Source organism: Peromyscus leucopus, chromosome 13 (assembly GCF_004664715.2).
Source record: "Peromyscus leucopus breed LL Stock chromosome 13, UCI_PerLeu_2.1, whole genome shotgun sequence".
In the NCBI taxonomy this organism is placed as follows: Eukaryota; Metazoa; Chordata; class Mammalia; order Rodentia; family Cricetidae; genus Peromyscus; species Peromyscus leucopus.
The window spans coordinates 62,493,440-62,517,884 of record NC_051074.1 but is presented as its reverse complement, the minus strand read 5'-3'; the positions used below and the strand labels follow the sequence as shown (position 1 = coordinate 62,517,884).

The following is a 24,445-nucleotide window of genomic DNA, read 5'->3' as shown; positions in this document are numbered from 1 at the left end:
AGGAGTTATAAGGCCCTGGGTTCTCTGCCAAGAGATCTTTTCTTTTCGAAGTAAAATATATGTAAATGAAATTTATGAGTTTAGCTTTTTGTAAAAATTCTACTAAATTAAGGATTTAGGCCAAAACAAGCATATTGATTTTTTTTTTCTTTTTGTTCGTCTGCATTTTCTCTTTTTTTTCTATAGTGGGCACACACTTCTCTTAGTCATTTAAGAGGTCATTTGAAATGTCAAAAGTGGGCCGTTTGGGTTGGTAAGGTGGCTGTGGGCGGAAGCTTTTGCCCCTAACTCTGACGATCTGAGCTCCATTCCTGGGACCCACACAGTCACAGGGGAGAGCAGACTCCCCCAGGTTGTCCTCTGACCTCTGCACGTGTGACCTGGCATTCGTACACGCACACTAAATAAATGTAATTAAAGGCTGAAAAGTGGGGTCTTCTGTTGCTGCTCTTGCTGGGCTCTGTCTCGGGGGAGTGGTGTGGGGGAAGGGCGCCCCTAACCATTGGTCACGCAACACTGGCATCTCAGCAGGATTCAGTCCTGTCCATGTTGGCGGAACTGGACGAAATGGGCATGTAATCTCCATCCCCCAGTGGTACTTGGTGCTGTTTTAAAAGACCGAGGAAGGAATTCCAGGTGTTCCCAGCACATGGCTCCTGCCAGGCTCTGAATGAACCACGTGGCAGTCTTTGGTTTGCCTCTTGCTTTGGTTCTGCCATGAGGATTTGCTGAGAGTTATTTTGTTCGTGAATTTTTTTGTCATATTGGCCCAGTTTCCTTCCTTAAATGTGTTTTGCATGTCATCCTCAAAAGCGTTGGTGACCTCACTGGAGCTCTGTGCTGTGTTTCCTGTTCTGTCGTTGGTATTGTGACTCTTTGGGAGACATCCTCAGGGTGGCTTGAAGCTGCCCTCATTCTCCTGCCTCCTGACTGTGACCAGGCTTCCACACATGATGGTGGCCGCTGTGAGAATGCCCGCGGCCGCGTGATCCAGCTGTCAGTCATCGCTTGCATTCCTGTTTTCTGTTCGTATTTGATTGGATGTTTGCCACATGCAAGGGACAGTGCCGTAGACTTTGGGGGAACACCAAGGAACAAGCCATGGTTCCCGACTGAAGGCTGATTTTGTAGAAAAGGCGCCGTCAGCAAAGAGGACCACTTTGTGTGGAGGCTAATGACTGGGACCGGAGTCGGTGAAAGCAGCTGGCACTGTTAGCAAGTCCCCCATAGCTCCTGCCTGTGGAGCACCCTCCTAAGGATGCTCCAGTAGACAAGTTTTAAATGAGCTGCTCTTTCAGTTAGATAACGTCTGTGTTTCCCTACTCATAACTTGGTTTTGACTTCGTGGTAGCGACTTAATAATTTTCTCGGGGGTTGGGGATTTAGCTCAGTGGTAGAGGCCCTGGGTTCGGTCCTCAGCTCCAAAAGAAAAAAAAAAATTGTTACCCATTGAGATGTCAGCTCTGGTACGTTCATGCTCTTCCAAGTGCAGAAGTGTTTCCGCTTGAAGTGTTAACTGTTGCCGGTCTGTGCTACTCTGTAAGAACTTCAGTTCATTGTGGGGCCAGTAAGATGAGCATTATTTCTGCCTCGCCTCCGTTTCTTGTTAATCATTACTATTGAGTATCAGTGTGAAATAGCTTCCCGCATTATTGCTTCGACATTGATGGCATGCTCATGGACTTCACGCGTTCTTGTGTCGCTGTGTGTGCGGCTGACAGGAGGGAGGGCCGTCTTCGTATGTCCCAGTGTTCCCAGTTACAGCGTGTGTCGTGGTGGGGAGCTCGTCATGGAAGGTGATCCATGATGGGGTAGACGGCTTGGTTGCCATGTTAGGTTACCGTGGTCATGGATGCTTTGGGATAGCTTATGCTGCGTGCTCTTTGCCTTTGAAGGCAGTTTGAAATGAAGCTTTCAGCATGTTTCACTGAGTTTTGTGCTTTCTAGGTTTCCGGTAGACACGCTAGTTTTGCTAAGAAAGCAGTAGTCATTTGGAGGTTCTCGCGAGGAGAGCAGGTCGGGAGGAGCAGTTGCTCCGTGGACGTGGACGTGGCTGTGAAGAGCCACAGAGTCACCTGGCGTGGGCTAGTTAGGGCCTCTGCCTCCTGTGGCCCCTCAGATGGCTCCCCCAGTCATTGTGTTGTGTAGACGGGCTTTCATCAAGTTAGGAAGGAAGGTTAGGTTTCATAAGACAGTAGAACCTATCAGCGGTTTGGTACTGTGTATGAGGTGTGTGCAGTTTACGTCAGCCGAGGATTTGGTTTGAAGGCTGTGCACACTCAGAATTGCAGGGAGGTCACGAGATGAACAAGGAAGCAAAGACAGGCCAGGGCTCGTCCACAGGGCTGCCATGCCCCAGGAGCCATGCCGCAGGAGCCATGCCACATGCTGCCATGCCACAGGGCTGCCATGCCCCAGGGGCCATGCCACAGGGCTGCCATGCCACAGGGCTGCCATGCCCCAGGGGCCATGCCTCAGCAGCCATGCCGCAGGGCCGCCATGCCGCAGGGGCCACGCGGTCCTCACGCGGCTGTGTGTGGTTAAGTGTAGCCCTGGCCCTCGGCCGTCCTCACCCTCAGCTCAGTTAGATTGCGGGCACGAGCAGTGTTCCCACCTCCTGCCAGGTTGGGATGGGGGATCTACCAGAAACTGTAGCTCCCCACAAAAGCCTGTAGCTGGGAACTCCCTAAATGGTGGGTCAGGTACACCTGGGACCAGGACCGAGTACCCAGCAGTGCCTGCAAGACCAGAATCCACTGTGGACCTCAGCTGTCCCACATACGCTTTGTTTTGGATGGATTTTTAAGTTTGTTGTTTGAGATAGGGTCCTTGTTAGGGCAGGAAATACCTGGCTTCATATACGCCTTTTCATACCTATATGTAGGAAAATAAAATGCTCCAGGCAAAATTATGTATGCTCTCCCTTGTGTGACTAAAAAAAGTGGCCACCCACTGTTCTCAGAGGTCTCTTTTGTGCATCTGTCTTTCATGGCCTCCTCCGAGTGAGCACTGGGGAGGAGACTTTGTGAGGCTTGCATTCTTAAGCAGTTCTTGTGAGTTAGACGTCTCCAGGGCTGGTTGCCGGTAAGGGGTCAAGCCATCATACGTCACTATCAGCAAGAGTTTGGCACTGTTGTTCTTTAAAAACGTGGCTGTTTTTTCAGGTTGACTTGCTTCCATGGACTGCTAACACACACTGAAAATACTGCCAAGCCTCAGGAACCTGACCTTAGTCTATGTCTCCTGGCTTTGGTTCCTTCCCTGAGGAGAGCTGTCAGTCTTGGTTGACTGTAGAAGAAACAGAGTGTGGTGATACCGTCCAGATTCTACCTCTTTGCAGTGGGAGGGCCTATTCCCTTCTCAGGCACTAGAAACCCAACAGTTGGCTCTGGTTGGACTGCTGCAGGCATGGTGACCCCTCTGAATAGAAGATCTTTCCTTGCTGGCTTTTCAGACAGGCCAGTGCCATGCATACATGGCTGGGCATTCTGAATTTCCTGAATTCAAAGTCTCTAGTGCTGCAGGTATGAGGTCTGAGTCCCAAAGGCATGTGGTTCTAGTAATAGATATTAAATACGATCTTGCTGGCCTAAGATGCGCAGCCCCCTTGTCCTCTACCTCGCATGCATGCCCTAGCTCAGCTAGTTCAAGCCTCCGCTTCTGACAGTCCACCTCTGGCACCAGTTGCTTGGATTCAACGTAAGATGTTTTCTGGTGCAAATAGTTGAAGATTCAACTCCATGTACTTCAATAATAAAGAGAACGAAGGCGCTCATATCACAGAAACCTTGAGAAATGAGGTGCTGGGGACCTTACGTGCAGTTTGATCCAGAGGTCTGTGATGTCATTAGGATTCCATCACTACTAATTTTCAATAACTTTCCTGCCTTGTCTCCTCCATGCGCCATTTCCTTCCGGGGCCTTTTTGATGAGAGAAGGGGGTCACTGAGCCATCCCAAGTGTCACATCTGCAAGTCAGTCCGTCCAAGGTGGATAGAACTGTGGTGCTAACTCACATTCCAGCCAGCATCAGATTTAAACTTGACCCTGAATCAGTCACAGCAACTAGGAGGTGATGAGCTAGTGTTGTGTTGGTTGGTTTAATATGCGTATGATACTTGCTAATACCCGGAGGGTAGAATAGAGCAATGTAGACTCCCATGAGAACTTTTTGGGAATGGGGACTACACACACACACACACACACACACACACACACACACACACACCCACACCCACACCTTTTTGTTTGATTCGCTCACACATATTTTTGTATCACACAAAAAGTATTCCTCGTGCCCTACATGCGTTCTCATTTTCCTGTATAAACCCATGGAAATTCTTTTGATGGTTTAGGGAAACATTGAGTTAGCAGATGCTTCTGAAATTTGTTTCCATAGTTAGTCATAGCTCTGTCAAAGAAAAAAAAGTTAATTTTTTTTTCTTGCTGGAGCAAATATACCAGATGTTTTTATTAAGATCCCAAAGCAAGCTCAACCTATGCTAGAGGTGATGGTTCTAATACACTCAAGCCAGCATGGGAAGCAGCAGTTCATTTGTGAGGAGGTGTGGAATACTCCCACCGAATTCCCCACGTCTTCTTTTTACCTTTAACGATGGAAGCCATCATGAGGTCATGTTCTCAAATGCCTAGATGCTAAAATGACTAAATGTGCTCATGACTAAATGAATCTTACATTAACTTTTCAGTTTGGATTGTTTTATTGGCATACTGTATTTTTGCAAAAATTGCGTTTCCAAATTGTTATCAGTTTTTGGAATCGATTTGTACCTGCGTCAGATTAGGAAGTTAGGCTAGAATGTGAAAACTGGATGACTGAACTCCTTGAACCTTGTGGTTGTAGAGAGGGGTGTAGCCGGCTTAGTTATGGTGGTGACAGGTTGGGCTGCCTAATTACGGTTACCTGCAGCCAGCAGCTGGTGGTGGTGTCTTTCCAGCTGCTTCTATAAATAGACTCCATCCAGAAATCCACCCGGGGCAGGGTTCCCGTTCAGCCACTCCAGTTCTGTAAATTGCTGGTTTAAGGTGGTTATTTCTGAAGCCTTCTCAAGTCGACTTCTCCCTTAATCTCTAATCCCTCTTCTCTCACCGGCCAAATTAGATGTAATGCGTTTACAAACCCAGAATGTTTTTGGCACCGCCGGAGTCTGAGAACTGGCAATCTGATTTAAGTGTTAATTGATTTTGACAGAGTTGGGTGCGCACATCCTTCCCTGGACTGTCTCCTGGCTTCCGCTCAATCCCTAGAAGTGGCAGGCACCTCCCACCTGCTCTAGTCCCTTCCGAACTGGAGCCTGACCTACCTCAGTGCTGGAGCCGGTCCTTGTTCTGTGGTTGGTGGTTTAGGTGGTGCTCGGGACTCCAGGGGTGGTTGCCACGAAACTAAAGCATATATCAGTAAAACAATTAGTTTCTTTTCTCTTGAGTCTTAAATACTTACTCAACTCGTATGTATTCTTAGTCCTGTTTTTGGATTTCCAGGGATTGACTGACTGACTGCCTCCCTTCCTTCCTTCCTTCCTTCCTTCCTTCCTTCCTTCCTTCCTTCCTTCCTTCCCTCCCTCCCTCCCTCCCTCCCTCCCTCCCTCCTCCCTCCCTCCCTCCCTCCCTCCCTTCTTTCCGTCTTTTCTGTGTCTTGATGTCATTTAAACTTGATTTGGGACTGGAAACACTCAGTAGAATGAGCAGTGAGTTTATCTGATAAGGGCAAGGTGACAAACCGTGTGTACTTATATAAGGACGTTCCACACCCTCTTCCTTTGTAAGGCATTGGGAGGAACTTCAGTCCTCTTGACAGCACAGAAGTTGGGGGCTTGGTTGGCTCAGCTCTCCTCTTGGATGGCACCCTGTCTACAGGTGTAGAATGCTGCTGCTCTTACAGGGCGCCTCTGTTTCCTCAGGGTAGCGTTCCCCGCTGAGCCAAAGGAGAAGTGGTATTTGGGTCTAGTCATTGTGAGTTACGTTGCTTTGGCTGTTAGGATGGCTAGTCAAGATGAACATCGAGACTATGGAGAGTCCCCTGGGCTGTTATGTTGGGTGGGCAGCCTCCGTTTACTGGTGGGTTATGTAAATAATGAAACCTTCCCGTAGCTATGGTGTCTAAGTAGCAATGGAATTATTTTTTCTGTTTGTTTTTGAAACAGAGCCTCTCTGTGTAGCCCTGGCTGTCCTGGAGCTCGCTCTGTAGCCCAGGCTGGCCTCAAACTCACAAAGATCCACCTGGCTCTGCCTCCCGAGTGCTGGGATCAGAGGTGTGCGCCACTATGCTGGGCATGCTATGGGGTTCTTCAACACCACATGCAAAACACTTGCATGTAATCACAGCAAGCTGAGCTTCAATTTTTCTTCTCATTAAGAACCAAACAAACATTTATTTACTTTTGTGTATGTGTAGGTGACCTGTTGAGCATGTGCTATGGTGAGGAGATCCCATGACAACTTTTTTTCTCCTGAGATCCTGGGAATTGAACTCAGATCGTCAGGCCAATGATGGCAAATTCCTTTACCCACTGAGTGTCTTGCTGGCCCAGTTTCCTCATAGAAAATTTTAAAGTTAATGTGTTTGGGGTGGGTACATACATGCCGTGGTATGTGCGCACAGAAGTCGGAGGAGACAGTGCAGGAGCTGGTTCTCTCCTCCCACCGTGTGAGTTCTGGAGACTGAACCCGGGTTCGCAGGCTGGGTGACACGTGCCTTCACCCACTCAACCTTCCCCAGCCCCAGATTGCTCGTGTTAATGTGGAGTTAGCAGTGCCCCCAGTGGAGTTACCGTGAGGGTCGAGCTCGTCGTTACTGCACGTAGAGCTCTTTGGTATGGTGAGCAGTAAGTGTCACCCGCACCGTTTAAAACACAGTTCCTTGGGACAGTGCATTGTAAATTGATCTTGGAAAGCCGAGGCCTGCCCTCCTCGAGGAAGCAGGTTCGCGTACCGCCTAGTCTGGCATTGCAAGGGCCGGGGCCCGGGTGGCTTGGAGTTTGGGAAAGGGATTCTGCCGGGGTTGTGCCAGTTTTGGCTGGTGACAGAGATGACGTAAGGTAACGGGGACTTTGGCTTCCTGTCGGCACTTTGGGTCAGTGGACTTTGCCCGGGAGGATGGACTGGGAAGAAGGTTCGCCTGGCAGCAGGTCAGCATCGTGGCAAATTCAGCAAGAGGGATTGTGGGGAGGGAGATGGTGACATTTTCTGTGGCAGGTGGGTGCCATTTCTCCAGCAGCACAGAGAGCCCACCTGAAAGAGTTTTGTTCGTTGAATTGACCCCTTCCCCTCTCTTCCAGCCGGAGACCATGGCCAAAATGGAGGTGAAGTCCTCGCTTCTGGACAACATGATTGGCGTGGGAGATATGGTTCTCTTGGAGCCGCTCAATGAGGAGACGTTCATCGACAACCTCAAGAAGCGCTTCGATCACAATGAGATATATGTGAGTGCGTGGAGGCCCTGTGGCTTTTAGATTCTGGGTTTTTGTGGCAGAGCTGGATTTTCTACGTCACACTTTGCTTTTTGTTCCTAAGCCTGTCAGAGGCATGTATTTTATATACTGAGAGAGTTTTTTAATTAATTAATTAATTTTTGTTTTATGTGGATTGGTGTTTTATCATAGGTGTTGGGTCCCCTGGAAATGGAATTACAGGTGGTTGTGAGCTGTCATGTGGGCGCTGGGAATTAAACCCAGAACCTCTGGAAGAGCAGTCAGTGCTCTTAACCCCTGAGCCATCTCTCCAGCCCCCTCAGAGAGTTTTGAGTGTTTGCCAGATTGGCATAGGCATCACAGTGGTGAATCAAGTGTTTCCCAGTGGCGTTTAAACATCACCTGTGTGCAAGATAGTGTATGCCAGTGTGGTGTTTCTGCCCCGCCCTCTGAGAACGTGGGTACAGACAATGCTGAGACCCATTGGCATCTTGAATGCCTTCAGAAGATTAGAAAACTCTGATCACTTAGAAGCTGTTCACCAAAACATGGCAGTGAGATACCAGGAAAGACCCGACCTTCCTGATCCTGTCCATAGAGAGACTGCAGTGGGCGGCTGGGTCAGCACATGTTTCCCGGAGGCTGGAGTTAGCACAATTGCTCTAAGTATAATGGCATGTATGAAAATGCAGCGATGTACACACATCCGATGGTAGACAAGCCACGTGTTTTAAAGATTCCTTAAAAGGGACTTCACAGTGTTACTGTGTTAAGTTCTCCACATGGGTTTAAAACACAAGTTAAAAAATAGATTTCTCTTCAGCCCTTGCATGTGTGGACAGAAAGGTGTGGTGTGAATTCAACCAGTGAAATAGGGTATTGATTTTCTATAACAGGGTCCGTAGATTGGACACAGGTAGTGTTGACAGATTTTTTTTGCTTTGTTTCTGAGCTCTTTTGTAGCTAGAGTTTTTCTGCCTTGCCCACAGTCAGGACAAATCTTTGTCACCCGCCAGTCCCACAGCCGCTCAGACCCAACCAAGTAAACACAGAGACTTATATTGCTTACAAACTGTATGGCCGTGGCAGGCTTCTTGCTAACTGTTCTTATAGCTTAAATTAATCCATTTCTATAAATCTATGCCTTGCCATGTGGCTCGTGGCTTACCGGCGTCTTCACATGCTGCTGGTCATGGCGGTGGCTGGCAGTGACTCCTTCTGCCTTCCTATTCTTTTCTTCTCTCTGTTAGTCCCACCTATACTTCCTGCCTAGCCACTGGCCAATCAGTGTTTTATTTATTGACCAATCAGAGCAATTTGACATACAGACCATCCCACAGCACTCTTTCCTTTAAAAAAATGTGCCTCTGTGCATGGAAATGAACCATAGTATTGGAGCGTGCACCATTTTCTTTATCAATGTGGGGAGGAAATAGAGATCAATAAGAGGAGAGACATAAAGGTGATAACTAGAAAAGCTTTGACTTTTGTAGAAGAAACTAAAATTGATATGGAGTCATAAGCAGCATTATTTTTTTGTCACGTAGCTTTTCCTGTCTATGTAGCCAACTCTTGGAGGCCAGTTGGGCCTCTATAATGTAGTAGCTTGTAGATGACGGGAGTTTATTTCTTGTAATTCTAGAAAGTCCAAGAGGAAAGGGCCAGCAGATTCAGTGTCCAGAACCTACTTTCTGGTTGATTGCTGCTGCTGCAGCTCTGCATCCTCCCAGGAGGAGGTGGGTGCTCCATAGGGCCCTGCTGCTGCATCCTCCCAGGAGGAGGTGGGTGCTCCATAGGGCCCTGCTGCTGCTGCTGCATCCTCCCAGGAGGAGGTGGGAGCTCCATAGGGCGCTGCTGCTGCTGCATCCTCCCAGGAGGAGGTGGGGAGCTCCATAGGGCGCTGCTGCTGCATCCTCCCAGGAGGAGGTGGGGAGCTCCATAGGGCGCTGCTGCTGCATCCTCCCAGGAGGAGGTGGGGAGCTCCATAGGGCCCACCGATTAACTACATTCTTGTGGCTTCAGCAGTGACTTGTTCACTTCTCAGAGGCTTCACCTCCAAACCATCTCAAGCCCTCAGACCACAGCACTCAGTGTAGCTTAAGGGCAGCGCTGAGCGATTAATGCCTTCATGAAATAAGCCATCATCCAGGAGTTGAATACTTAACTTCCTTGATTGGTACTGTTGGAAGCTGGGAGAAGTTTCACCGTCATGGGAGACTTTTGAGTCCTGCTTTTAGGATGTCACTTTGATAACTGGATGCTAATCTGAGCAGTAGTTCCAGTTCAGGGTTGACCTAAAATGGTGATCCAGACGGGAATTGAATGCTGCTGCAGGGCAGGGAAATGGCATTGTTTGGTGTGACGTCACCTCCCCTCCCAGGGTACAGTACCGTGTTCAGGTGGGAAAGCTTGGCGGTGCTGTAGCTTTAGTTGAAAGTAGGTCTGATAGCAAATGAAAGACGGCATTTAAACATTGGTCTCTGAGATGCAGATAGGCGGAATCAATTATATCCTAACTAAGGTTGCTGGTCATTTTTCTTTTTGGCTCTAAGCAACGCAATTCACTTTTAGATGAATGGAAAACAGGAGAGAAGGGCATTATGTGCATCTGAATACCTGATTTGTTGTGGCCACTAAAAATAAAACAGTCCCCCTCTTAACAAGATGCCAAATGTTAACATTCATGGAGCCTTTAGCAGACAAAATGTCTGGGTTTCATCTCTACATAATTTTATTTTCTGGACTATTTCTGGAATGCCCTTTCTGGTTGTGAGACGAAAGTAGAAAATTGCCTTTAGCTTGTGGATATTGACACCAATGAATGCTTTCCATGGTGCTCGATGGCTACTCTTCTCATGAGATGTGTGCCTTCCTGCTGCACCTTTAAACACGCGTCATGTGGGATGACAAAGCAGTCCCTATTTTCAGTGGAAAAAAAAGCAGGTTCCAGAATAATGCATGTAGCATGATCCTGCTGTTTGACATGGGAGTGGATTTATGAGTGTGTCTATGTTGCATTCGTATGTACGTAGAGAAGGGCCTGCTGAGTGTCGTGGTGGAGTACTGTGGACACAGGGGAGAGTCGCTGTTAGATCTCTGTTTTGTAGTGCTTAAGTTAAGCATATATTGCTTTTGTAATAAAGGATATAAGAACGGCATGATAGGTGTGGTCATGATTCCCAGCCTTGGATGCCATGGACCCAACCCCAGGAGACCTGTTTCTGGCTCTGATTTTGATGATATTCTTGCTTTTACTACAGAATTGTTTGGCCTGCACGAAGCGTGGTCCTGTTTTGTGTATCATGTTGATCTTTCAGTCCTGTCTCAGGACAGAAGATGCTGTTGAGATCCGTTGTGTGCTCATCTGGCTTAGCTGTGTCCCTCAGGCGGCCATCGGGATGATCCGTCCTATAAGCATGTTCACGTTGCGTGGACAAGGGGGCAGTGACCAGAAGGTTGGCCTAGACTTGTAAACTCTTGGTGTGTCCGTAGTGTGAACCGTTTCCTGTGGGGTCTAGTCCTAGGTTGGGGAACTCTTGTTTCCCATCCTCCTGTCCATTTCCCTTTCAGCCCCCCTGGCCCCAGATGAACAGACAAGAGGGAAAGTCTGCTCTGACTGAGCCGTCTGAGAGGTGGCTTTCTCTGCATGTGAGTCGCTCCAGAGTGCTCACAAACTCTAGCATTCTGAGTCTTCGGCAAGCTGACTCTGAGGTGAGAGAGGGGATGAGAACCCAGCCAGATCCGGGCCAGCAACTTAGCAAGAGCCAAAGAGAGATGGGTGCTGAGAGAGCCCCGAGGTAACCATGGAGCGGCCATGGTGATGTTGCTGCCATGTAAAGAGATGTGCCCCGCGGGAGCATTTGCCATGAGTGTTAGGTGCGTGTGCACACGATGGTGTGCTTCCCTGACTGTGAACTTATGATGTCAGAAAAGGGCGAATAGATTTTTTTTTTTGAGCATCTAGGACAGAATTAACTCTAGTCATCATGCAGCCAAGTTCCACCAGCATCTTGCTTCCAGAGTAACTCAAGGTTTTGCTGTGTCACGCGTGGGTTTGTTTGGATGTAGTACACTCCTTGCAACACTTTGAGTGAAATGCATGCTGCAAGAAGATCTTCTGAAGGGGGTGAGCACACTTGTTTAAGTAGCAACATGCTGGTTCGTGTCTAAGAGCCCAGTAAGCATCAGTGTTTGGGACTGGTCCAGCTGTCCTTCCCAGCAAGGGCTTTGGGCTTGTGTGGTGGGAGACAGTGGAGGATCAGGTGAGGGGAGGCCGTGGGGAGAACTGGATGGGCGGGTGAGAAGCATGTGGGGTCAGAGGCTGTTTTTCCGCCCTCTTGACAGAGTTCAGATCAAGCTGGGACCAGCTGCAGGCTGTGCCTTTTCGTCTCTCAGTGTGGGCTCAGTGGCTGGGAAATGCTTGGTGTGACATTCCCAAGCTCTGCTGTTCTGTGTTCTCTCTGCCCTTTGTCAGCCCTTCCGGCCGGCCTCCCACCCCCACCCTGGGGCAAGCTTGCCGCAGAAGGGCAGGTTTCACGTGGGCTTTACTGTGATGGAGGGAGAGGCAGGCCTGAGGTCAGACAGTTCTGTTTTTTAGGGTGACTGGTCAGGACTGTGGTTCTGTCCAGGAAGAGGAGAACTGCAATTTAGGTAAGAATTAGGAGGGCAGATTTGGAAAGTAAAGAACCAAGGTGTCTGTCTGCTGATGGAAGTATTTTTGGTGTCCAGCAGTAAATTTAGTTTTATTTTCTGTCTGAATTGTCAGGTTGGGGGATCATCTATATGTAGAGGTCTGAACTAGCCCAGTTTCCAGATCTTATGTTAAACTAATTGCACTTGTAAAAGTGACAGCCTCGAAAATCTAGTACAAATTGCCTTAATTTTTAGAAATTCTGGAGCTAGGGATCCCATACTTTCGTAACACTCAACTATCAAGTACTGGATACTTGGTTAGTTTACAAAAATATTGCAAAAATTATACTGGTCTACATTTGTACATCTTGAAATTTCCCAAGCACTTTTCTGTAGCACAAATCCTAATTGGTCTTATTAATGAAAACCTGGAGTCAGATATCAGGGTGAAAGCTGAAAGATCAGAGATGCAGAGCAGCCAGCCACTGGAAAGACTTCTTAGCTCTAGGAATCCTCAGCCTGAAAGGGAGACCTGAGTTCCTGTTTCCTCCCACCTTATATTCCTCTCTCCGCCCAGCCATATCACTTCCTGTCTCTACCTCCCTGGTACTGGGATTAAAGGCATGAGATCCCAAGTGCTGGGATCAAAGATGTGTGCCACCACTGCCTGGCTGTTTCTCTTTAGACTGGATCAATCTTGTGTAGCCCAGGGTGGCCTCGAACTCACAGAGATCTGTCTGCCTCTGCCTCCTGAGTGCTGGGATTAAAGGTGTATGCTGCTACTGCCTGGCCTCTATGGCTAACTCGTGGATTAGCTCCACACTGATCTTCAGGCAAGCTGTATTTGTTAGATCACAAACAAAATATCACTACACTTTTCATTCACACACAGGATGGTTCACACTGTGTGGATCTAACATATGTTTCTGGGGTACTTATATTTGCCATACATGATTTGTCTCCTTTTGTTACAAGACAGCTTGAGTTTCTCACCCTCTCACTGTGTGTGTGTGTGTGTGTGCGTGCATCAGGAGTGCTCACTGTGCATCAGGAGTGCTCACTGTGTGTGTGTGTGCATCAGGAGTGCTCACTGTGCATCAGGAGTGCTCACTGTGTGTGTGTGTGCATCAGGAGTGCTCACTGTGCATCAGGAGTGCTCACTGTGTGTGTGTGTGTGCATCAGGAGTGCCCACTGTGCATCAGGAGTGCTCACTGTGTGTGTGTGTGTGCATCAGGAGTGCCCACTGTGCATCAGGAGTGCTCACTGTGTGTGTGTGTGTGTGTGTGTGTGTGTGTGTGTGTGTGTGCGCATCAGGAGTGCTCACTGTGTATCAGGAGTGCTCACTGTGCATTGGGAGTGCTCACTGTGTGTGTGTGCATCAGGAGTGCTCACTGTGCATCAGGAGTGCTCACTGTGCATCAGGAGTGCTCACTGTGCATCGGGAGTGCTCACTGTGCATCGGGAGTGCTCACTGTGTATCAGGGGTGCTCACTGTGCATCGGGAGTGCTCACTGTGCATCGGGAGTGCCCACTGTGTATGTGTGTGTGTGCGTGTGTGTGTGCGTGTGTGTGTGCGTGTGTGTGTACATTAGGAGTGCTCACTGTGCATCAGGAGTGCTCACTGTGCATCGGGAGTGCTCACTGTGTGTGTGTGTGTGTGTGTGTGTGTGTGTGTGTGTGTGAGAGAGAGAGAGAGAGAGAGAGAGAGAGAGAGAGAGAGAGACTTAGTTCAGGGTATTTCCAGACTGGGCTGAATGAGAATCTGAAATTTGAACCTTTCATTTGTTAGCAGAGCTCAGAGCTGGCACTCAAAGTCCAGCCGAATGTTGTTCTTATTACCTAACTGTTCTCTTGGTTTTTATAATTTTAGATTCTCTCTTTTAAAGTCTTTAAACAAAAGCGATATGCTTTTGAAAAGCACTTCAGGCAGCATAGGCCATGTAACCTGAAAGTGTAGTTTCTTTGTGCCTGGTTTCCAGAAGTGATGCTGGCTGCTCTGGTTCTGAGTCTTCCAGACTGTTTGTTTAAGGAAGGATGCTGTTTTTGTTCTAGAGTTAGAACCATGCGGTTGTCTTTCCTCAGAGATTCCAGACCCAGCGAGGCTTGAGTGGACAGGATTAGTCTTCAGTGCCACTTCTGCTTCTGCCTGGACCAGTGGGAAGTGGGGAGGAGAACCCAGATCTGGTCTCATGCAATGCTTGGACCACAGCATGTGGGAGAGGCTGGCTCCCAGAAAAGGTGGAGAGCAGATTGTGCGTGCATTTGGGAGTCTGGAGTGGAGACACAACATCAGAAGGTCAGATAGCGCTGTGGACCGTCCATGGAATGTTGTGTCTGATTTGTGAGGACAGGCTGTCTCTGGCACACTTTATGAAGACAGTCAGTTTTGATGATAATGCGTTAGTTTGTAACCTGTGCAAACCTTCATAAAACCTTTGATAACTGGAAGATCTCTGCCACGTTGATGTGATTGGTCTGTTATCTTCAGGCTTTTTTTTTTTCTTCTTCTTTCATAGCCAGACTTCATTGTTCTTAAAAAATGGACCACTTACAGTGATTTAAGTTTAAGGAAATATATACACACCCATAGAAGTTCAACTTTCTGAACTGGACTATTTACATTTTGTACATAGACCAAAATGAGAAACCCTTACTATTCACATATATATATACTAGTGAACTTCTGACAACATGAAGAGTTAGCCTGAGGTATAGCTGGAGTTATCTCCAGTCCTGCTGGGGCCCACTGCCTCTCAGACCCAAGTAAACACACAGAGACTTATATTACTTATAAACTGCTTGGCCGTGGCAGGCTTCTTGCTATCTGTTCTTATATCTTAAATTAACCCATTTCTATTAATCTATAAGTTTGGATTGTGGCTTACCAGTACCTTACATCTTTCTTCTCATGGTGGTGGCCACTGGCAGCATCTCCTGACTCAGCCTTCCACTTCCCAGAATTCTCTTCTCTGCTTGTCCTGCCTATACTTCCTGCCTGGCTACTGGCCAATCAACATTTTATTTATTAACCAATCAGAGCAACAATTCACAGCATACAGAAAGACATCCCCAGCACTGAGGTCCATGACATGTTGATTCTGAAGAATAACGTCACACACACCGAGAGTTCACAACAGTTATCTTGTCCCAGAACCAAAACCATCAATTCTCTTTGTCGTGATTCCATATATATTTTACCCAAAGAACCAGTATGAGAGCAGAATAAGGGATTCTCAGCAACTGATGGTATGTCTTACTGTGATGTCAAGGATTTATTAAAGATTTGTATCCTATCTTTACTTGTCAACTCTGTAATTCCCCCTGCTTAAGGAAGAAAGTAAAGATGCTAGAGAAATTTTAAATGTTGGTAGCAATTCACACAATTACAAAGTATAGATCCATGGGACATCCTGATAAGGGATGGTTCTGCCCACTGCACACTGTCTCACGGAGTCTATTGGGTAAAAGAGAAGGATCATCTTCAACAGCATCCAACAAAAGGCGTTACTGTGCTTGCTTTGCAGTTCTTTTAGGACGTCTCATATCCTTTTTCTGCTTGAAAATAGGAAAATTCAAGAAACTCAAGTCTGTGAAAGGGTGTCCACTTCTTACCTTTGAAGCGAGGGTTGGCTCTTTGTAGCTTGTGATGGTGGTGTACCTGAGTTTAGGCAGAGGCACTCCGGGCTGTCTTCATTCCTTTTTGGAGACAGAGAAAGTTTCCTGATTTTCACTACAGGGTGCCCCAGGATATTGGTGACATCCTTTAGGCTATGACCAGGTGACTCTTGATTCTTGGGTGGGATACCATAGGAGTTCTGGTTGGGGGAGCCTTCTCTCTATCTTTTTTACCTGTGTACTGGAGTCCTCTTTTAGGCCGAAGCCTGGTGACTCTGTCTGACTCTGGTGTGGTCTTGCAAGTGCTTGTAAGGAGGCAGGTAGAGGTCATCAGACTCATCCTCAGAGGCACTCAGTTTGAAAGCACTCTCTTCCAAGTCCCTGCTGTTGATTTCTCCACTGGAGCCATTGCTCATTTTTTGTCGGAAAGGGGAGAGGTGAACACACTCTTCAAGATTAAAATCATGAACGTCGGTGGAACCAGTAGAGCCATTCAGTTTTGTGGGGTGTAAAGTCTGCTTATCTTTGCTTTTGTTGTCCTTACACCTCAACGAGGGTTTTGATTTGCATCTCTGGTTGGCTCTTCTTTTTCGTGCACATTTATGCATTCTTTTCATTTGTTCAGGTTTAGATGGTAAAATGATTTCTTTTGTTTTAGCATTCTTTTGTTTTAGCATTCTTTTGTTTTAGCATTCTTTTCTGGGCACGTCAGTCTAGGGGATAAGTTAATTTGGTCCGTGTTCCACAGACAAACATTCTGTGCTACACTTTCAAGTTTATGCAGAGTTACAGTTGGGTCTCTACACCCACTTCTTCTAACTTCCGAAGACTGTCTCACCCAATGACTGGCTTCACAATCCTCCAAAGCAGTGGAGCAACTTACATTACTAAAATCTTTAAGTGGCGACGGAAAGACACAGTTCTAGGTAAGACATCATCAGTAGATTCGACTTTACCTGAATCAAAATCAGTCCTCAGTGTGTCTGGAGGAACAGTAGGACTTGGTTCTGTGGTTTGGAATAGCCAGTCATTTTCTTCAATAGCAATTTGCTGAAAGGTCTTCGCAGACAAGTCCCCGATGGTGGTGTCACTACTGGAGACCACTTCTGAGGGACATCCTGTCTGGCTCTGATCAGTTTCTCCACTTTGTTGGGAAGTTAGCTTCTGTTTCACAGTGTATAGCTGACATGCAAGGTAGTAACATTCTCTTCCCAGCTGTAGGGTGATATCTTGGGCTTCTCTCACTTTGGATTTTTCATTTTCCAAAGCCAAAACGAACAACCTGTTGTTCTGTTGGTAATTTTTCATCAGTGTAGAAGTGTTAGTGGGTACTTGGCATGGTGCGGCAATAAAGGACTTGCGTTTGCCAATCTCTGCCAAGTTTTTATTCCTTTTCTCTTTCATTCGCTTCTTAATGTCTTCCAGACTGTCTTGAAAGGACTTTTTCTGACACTTTCCCTTAATCATCTTTGTCTTGGCCGCTCAAGTCCTGGCGAGCTTATTCCCGTTGTCCTCAGTCCCAGACAGTTATTTCAAGTTGTAGGTCCTATATTGTTCTTGAAATATCTGTGTAATCATCGAACTCAAGTGTTCTGGTCAAAGCCACACGAGTTAGATTTGGAGGACATGAGGCCATCAGAAAAAAGGGCCTCTTTTAGAAGCAGTGTGATGGCCTGTCCCTGCCACATTTATCTCTGAGACCTGGGAAAGGTCCATAAACTCCTTGAATACTTTAAGCTCTTTATGGCTTAGTTCATTTAATTCTTAGAGAGTCTTTTATGCTGTAACATTTTCATGTTACGGGTGAGAAAATAAGCTCAGACAGGCTGAGTGTCTGTTCCATGGTCACACAGTGGGTAGGAGATGGAGCTGGATTTATGTCCAGGAAATTTAATGCCAGAGTTCATGTGCGAATGACTCTTCTGTTGACTTTATATGAACACTAAATGACCCCACTAATAGAGAGCCTGTTTAGTTTGCAAAGTGATTGAATATGATATTGAAGTTTGTATAGGCTTTGGAAGTAGGTGGCCTCAAAATGACCTAGCTGAAAAATGGAAATGATGCTCAGAGCTCTGGCCATGTGTTGAGGGAGCAGTCAGTGGTATATTGACATGAGCTTGTTGAACTTAGATTCTCAAGTCATAGTTATCATGACATGATCCCCATAAGCCCAAGCAAAGAGAATCAACCAGGAAGATAACCAAGTTGCTCTCCCAACCCCCTTCAAACAAACAAACAAAAGCCAAGCACAGAAGATCTTGAGGAAAGTGTTGTCCACCATATTAAGTGGACAGCAAGTGATTGACAGCTCCTCATGGTCCTCCTTCATGAGCACAAGGTAGAAGAAGCCAGTTGGCTCTGGGCACATGGGGCCAGTTCATCGAACACGGAGCTCTTCCTTCATCTGCTGAGCAGATAGATTTTAATGGTGAATCTCATTTTTAAAGAGAAGTTATTTTGTTTTTTGAACTCTGTCCTGGGATAGGTGGAGGGTGAGATACGACGTGGCATCTTGGAAAAGATCTGGGCTTTGAGCAGACAGAACAAACTTTGAGATCTTAGTAACTCACAGACATCAGTGCTTTTGACAGAAACTGTGTTCTTTCATCCATCAAGTGGATATTTTGGTACTTACCTTACTGAGGTTCTAGTCTGAAGACTGCCATATAGTAGGAGTGGAATATTTTGGAGGTGGTGTGGCTGTGTTTGGTACTGGGGACCCCGGAATGACTTTCCTTTAATGTTTTGGAATTTGGGATTTCTTTTTTTCTTTCTTTCTTTTTTTTTTAATTAGATTTCCATTTTCTTCTGCTGTAACTGAACACTGGGGATTTTGTTTTTTGCTTTTTTTTTTTTAATACTAAGACATATTTGACAAATGATTCTGGTGGCTGGTGGTTCAGACCTCATGGTGCTGTTGCCCTGGTGAGGGTTCCTGACTCTGTCACCAGGTGGAGAGATAGAATAGGTGTGACTGCAAATGCAGAGCTGATCACACGTGAGACAGGAAGGGGCAGGATTCCAGGGCCAGGCGGTACTTTTTGTAACAACCCTCTCCAGGTTGTGAACCGTCTCTCATCCTGTGAGAACTACCTTAGTCTCTTCGCAGGGTAGTGGCCCACCTCTTAAAGGTTCCCCCACCCTGACCACCACACCTGGGGTGAAGTAGTTTCCGGCATGCAGATTGGGGGTCACACTCCAGCCAGGCAAAGTAGGTTTCTCTGTCCCACCCTGTCTCTGGCTCTTGTCTTCACTGTACAGATTTCATTTTTGCTGCCTCTCTGTTTCCAGTTAGCCACATCATCCTATTTTCAGGACTTGTGGCAAGTAGGGAACCTGACAGCTCAGGGCCACACTGTACCCGAGCGAAGAGTTTTATTGGGTTGGAGAACAGTATGTATATATTTGGAAAATTCCTGCCTCTTTTCAGAATCTGCCTCGGCGATGATATAGCAGTGTTGTGATGTCCTGCTCCAAATTAAAGGCAGCCTGGGGCGATATTTTTAGCTGGTATTTAAGCGTGGCAGGGAACTCATATATAGTTCTCTAATTTATAGTCTGAGATGACTGACAGCCCAGGAATGAAGGATTATAATATGATGGCAGGGTAGGAGTGTCTCAGGCTAGACCAGCAGGCCTGGATGTCGTCTGTGGCCGCAGTTTGCAGGCCTCTTAGTTTATTTGTGGACATCTGGTCTGAGGACGAGGACAGTGACTTAAGGCACTAGATAAAATAATCAGCAGTGATGGGTTCTGTTTTCAAATTGAGAAATACTGGAAAAATAAAAACAACAAGCAAGATGGGGTGTGGCGAGGTCAGGAGGGGTCCTGAGGGCCCTGGGGAAGCAGGCTTTCTGGGAGTCTTTGAAGCTGACTGGGCGCTGTGAGTAGAGGAAACAGCTCAGAGGAAGCAAGAATGGGCAGTGAGCTGGGCGCATAACCAGTCTCTTGTGCCCTAATTTTCTCTAGCATCACCATAGGCGTTTATGGGGCTGTGGGTAAACTGGGTATGTGCACACCAATTCGTGACCTTGATGTGAGTCTGTCTACCACTGATGGGAGACTTGGGGTACATTATTTCAGCCTGTGCCTCCAGTTTCTCCACTTGTAAAAATAGAATATTATTAGTGGTGTGTGTGTGTGTGTGTGTGTGTGTGTGTGTGTGTGTGTGTGTGTGTAATACTTAATGCATAATGCATATAAGCAACACACACACACACACACACACACACCCCACAGATACATACACCAGATTGCATTTGTTACAAGTACCAGAAAGGTATTGACACATCACGTGTTCTTGATCTCACATTTAGAATTTTGACTTACACCATTTTGCACACTTTTGAATGGTGTAAACAACAACCAAAGCATTTGCTAGACCACACTGTGTCTTCTAATGAAGCTCCAAAGACAAAGGATCTCTTCAAGAGAATTGGGGAAGTCTTGCAGGTGTCCATCTAATAGCAGTGTGATTCATAATAGTTTGTGTCTTGTGATCAAATTCCCAGGATCCAAGACCCAAGAGGAGAGGGGATTCCTCCTGTGAAGTGAATGACTGTTGTTCTGAGGATTCAAGGGTTTGGTTTATGATGTCATCTTAGTATCAGCTTCATTAGACCTACCATCTCACGTGGCATCTGGTCACTCAGCCACTTCCTGTATACAAAGCCGATTTTGTAAAAGTCTTCATGACTTTGGCATTATTGGACTGGGTGAATTTAGCCGAGGTCTAAGGGTTGGAGTCCTGACTTGGCTGTTGCACAGTGGTCAGTAGATTCCAGTAGAGCCATGTGGAATTTATACCACCGTGATGGGTGCTGTTTATGGAATGCTTGCTGTGGGCTTGGTGCTTGGCTATGTAATCTCACTCAGCACTCAGATCTTCAAGGGGGGAATTAGTAATAGTCCCTCTGTATACACGAGGAAACTGGGGCAGGGAGAAGCTAAAAATGTGCCCAGCTTTACACAAAACTGAAGACTTACCAGAAAACTTGGAGCCACAGTTTATAGAACATTCCAAACAGATCTAAAGCATAACCAGCGGGGTATGATGGGGAGTCTGAGCTGAGGGCTCAGATACTGACTGCTGGGGTGGGTTCCCCGGGAAGCACTTTCGTCATCGGACCCCTTTGCCGCACAGACTGTGATTTCAGAGCTGCTCTTGCACTGCCTGCCTTGAAACTCATGACTCTACAGTCCCCCCTTCCCCCTCCCTCCTCCCTTCCCCATCCCTCTTCCTCCCCCGCCCCTTTCTGTAGCCGAATTTCTAAATGGTCTTATTAATAAAACTCGGGAGCCAGATATTAGGGTGAACGCTGAAAGATCAGAGAGACAGAACAGGCCACAGCCAACCTCACCTCGCCAACTTCTCAGCTGATTCTGTTTCCTCAGACTGGAAGCCTCTGAGTCCTCACTCAAATGGATCTCAGCTGAACTGCTGCTCAAAAGCCTAAAAGCTTAACCAGCTCTAGTTCCTGGTCCTCACACCTTAAATACCTTTCTGCTTTCTGCCACCACTTCCTGGGATTAAAGGCGTGAGTTACCATGCTTGGCTGTTTCCAGTGTGGCTTTGAACTCACAGAGATCCAGATGGATCTCTGCCTTCTGAATGCTAGGATTAAAGGTGTATTTGCCACCATTTTCTGGCCTCTATGTCTATCTAGTGGCTGTTCTCTGACCCCAGATAAGTTTATTGGGGTGCACAATATTTGGGGGAACACAATATCACCACATTTCCCCTTTTTTGTCTAAAATAAAAAAAGGTTATGGTCAAGAATTACAAGAATAAGAATTTCATTACTTATCCTATGTAAAACAAGTAGTTCCTTTTTAAAAAGTAGATTCAATAATCAACCTTTTTAATCTTATCACCCTTCCCCCTCCCCCCTCCCTTCTCCATCCCTCCTCCTTTTCCTGTCCTTCCTCTCTTCCCCATCTTCCCTCCCATCCCTCCTCCCTTCCTCCTCCTTCCTCCTCCTTCCTCCCTTTCCTTTCTGCTGAGGATGTGATTCCAGTCCTAATCATTGGTTGGGTGGCTTGGCTGGAGGGAAGCTCTGCTCATCCCTGTCCTGGAAAGGTGCCTTTCCTCTCTAATCTGAAGGGCTCCCTTGCGTGGGTGTGCTGCTGTCCATTTATCCGTTCACTGCCAATGCACACTTGGGTTACTTCCTTCTGATGCTGCTGTGAACAAGGTACACACAGGTGTCCCTATCAGTGCCTGCTTTAGAAATAAGTTAGGGGACCCCTAACTTAGCTGATGAGAGGGGCGGGAGTGTGTGTGTGTGTGTGTGTGTGTGTGTGTGTGTGTGTGTGTGGTAACTGCTGCCTTAAACTAAAATCTCAGATGCCATTCCTTAGTTTTGCTTTTCCAAAGCCAGCTTCCTCTTGAAGCCCTGCTGTGGTCTCTGCCTTCCAGGGATCTCCCTGGACCGTCCACAGTTCACAGGGACCTTTCTCCGTCCAGAGCTCGAATGCTCGTTTAGACAGTTGCAGAGCGTCTGGTCATCTCCTTGGTGTCCGGAGTGGTCAGCTTTGCTTTTTCCCCATTTAGGATAGGGTTTAGCCATGTATCCCAGGCTGACCTTGAACTCCAGTTCTTTATATAGTCCAGGGTTGCCTTAAACTTTCAAGCTGGGATTTAGGCTCGAGTCACAAGAGTGGTGAGCTCTGACACCTTGTTTTCCTGTATAGAAGACTCATCTCAGCTACGTTATCAGAGCCTCGGATGTATAGACTGTGGGGGAATTTTTTTATATTTGACACGGTGTTTCAAATAAAACTGGCTCTTAATAAATGTGTTGCCAGTTTATGTGACAGTCAGTTAAATCAGTTTGTGTATGCAGTTCTGTGATGGGCTGCTTTTACCCGAGTCCGGGCCCATCCTGGCTTTGAACCATTCCAGCTTCAGAGGTGAGTGTTACGTGGCTTGGAGACTTGTACTCAGAGGGCTCCCCCATCTTCCCTAACAGATTTTGAAGCCACTTTAGATTACACAGCACACCAGATTTTAAGTAAATTTTGTCTGTTAGTTGACAGTTTCCTGATGTATTTCTCTGATGCTGAGATGATTGTCATAATTATTTTTTTTTTTTCTGTTGAGATGAAAATGTTTTTCTTGAAGACCCCTTTTCTTTTTTCCTTCTGTTCGTTTTTGGTAGTATAAAGATGGTCCACTGGGAGGCTTCTCCCCAAGAGAGGAGTACTTCCTTGTACAATGGTTGAAGATTTATTCCAGGGCTCTTGGGGTTAGAGTTGTGGGGCTGTGTAATCTGAGGGAGACAGCTGATTCGTGGCTCCTCACCCGGATATATTTCTGCCATCTAATGTGGCCACGTCACTGTCCTCCATGCTTGTGACCATTAAGATAAGAATCTGTGACCATGTCCTGTGTCTTCACTGGTAGCTCAACTGAAAGGTACTTAAGTGTCTATATTTGCCAACACTCTAATGTACCTGGGTTGGCTTTTTAAGGATCTCCACAGACACGTGAAAAATAATTACAACTCATTCTTCAGAAGATAAGAGGCAGAGTGATGAATCAGTGGCTTTAGGGACAAGGGTCCCTGTGTTGTCTCTGGCAGCGGCCTGAGGGATTCATTTTGGACATCTCCACTCACACAAAACCTGGATTCTTGGCTTCACCCCAGAAGAGAAATTCAGGATGAGTTAGTAAGCAGCAGAGTCGGAATTTATTGAAAAAAAATTTTTTGAAGAGAAAGAAAGGTTCTCAAGAAGAAAATAAGAAGCTGGGTGGTGGCGAGGCAAGCCTTTAATCTCAGCACTGAGGCAGAGACAGGCGGATATTTGTGAGTTCAAGGCCAGCCTGGTCTACAGAGCGAGTTCAAGGACAGCCAAGGCTACACAGAGAAACTCTGTCTTGAAAAAGAGGAAGAAAGGCAGACACCTGAGAGCATGGACATGTGTTTTACAGTCAGATACATTCTATCTAGTGCAGAGGGTCTCAGCCCTCCTAAGGCCGTGACCTTTAACACAGTTCCTCTTGATGTGGGGACCCCCCCCCCAGCCATACAATTATTTTGTTACTTTTTTGTAACTGTCGTTTTGCTACTCTTAGGAAGCATAATGTAAACATCTCTGTTTCCCCATGGTCTTAGGCGCCCGTCTGTGAAAAGGTCATTCAACATCCAAAGGGGTCTCAAGCTGCTCTAGTGGGTTTTTTTGAAGGTGTTGTCTTTAAAAGGGTGCTGAGGAAGCTGATAAGGAGAGCACAGGGCTCCTGAGAGGCACCTAGGGTCCAGTTGTGGATGAAAGTCTAGATCATGGGGACGCAGAACTCTAGGTTATCCCACTGTAGACAAATATTCTTGTTTGTGAGGTTCCCAGAAGATATCCAGAGAGCAATGAGAACCTACCCAAAGCCATGTATACATTCAGGTCTTAAAGCCTGAGACATTGCCATTTTGACATAAAATATCTGCATGAAAGAAGAAATATATGGGGCTGGAGAGAAGGCTTAGCGGTAGAGTACGTGCAGAGGACCCAGATCCGTCTTCTGGCCTCCGAGGGCACCAACAACATCCTGCATTTAAACACACTGAGGTGTGCACACACAGTTGTCAGGATTCCTGGCCACGCTCCCAGCTGTGTGACCGACCGCACATGCGCTGTCCAGTAGCCAGGCAAGAGGCTTAGTCATCCCAGGGCCTTGTGTCCTACGTAATCTGTGCGCAGCGTGATCATGTAATTTGCATGCAGTGTGATCATGTAATCTATGCGCATGCATGGCGTAGCTAGGTAAGCC

The 24,445-nt window shown here is 46.8% G+C and overlaps 1 protein-coding gene and 1 pseudogene across 10 annotated transcripts in view; one reads left to right on the top strand and one right to left on the bottom strand.

Annotated features, from left to right (window-relative positions):
* Myo1b (myosin IB) overlaps positions 1–24,445 on the top strand; it is a 178,763-nt gene that overhangs the window by 26,860 nt on the left and 127,458 nt on the right. For all 10 annotated transcript variants that reach the window (XM_037210425.1, XM_028886602.2, XM_028886647.2 and 7 more), the window contains exon 2: positions 7,299–7,442. In XM_037210425.1, coding sequence (XP_037066320.1) covers positions 7,308–7,442 — 135 coding nt within the window. In that variant the 5' untranslated portion in view covers positions 7,299–7,307. The remainder of the gene's footprint in view (positions 1–7,298; positions 7,443–24,445) is intronic.
* Positions 15,466–17,157, bottom strand: LOC114705029 (annotated as a pseudogene).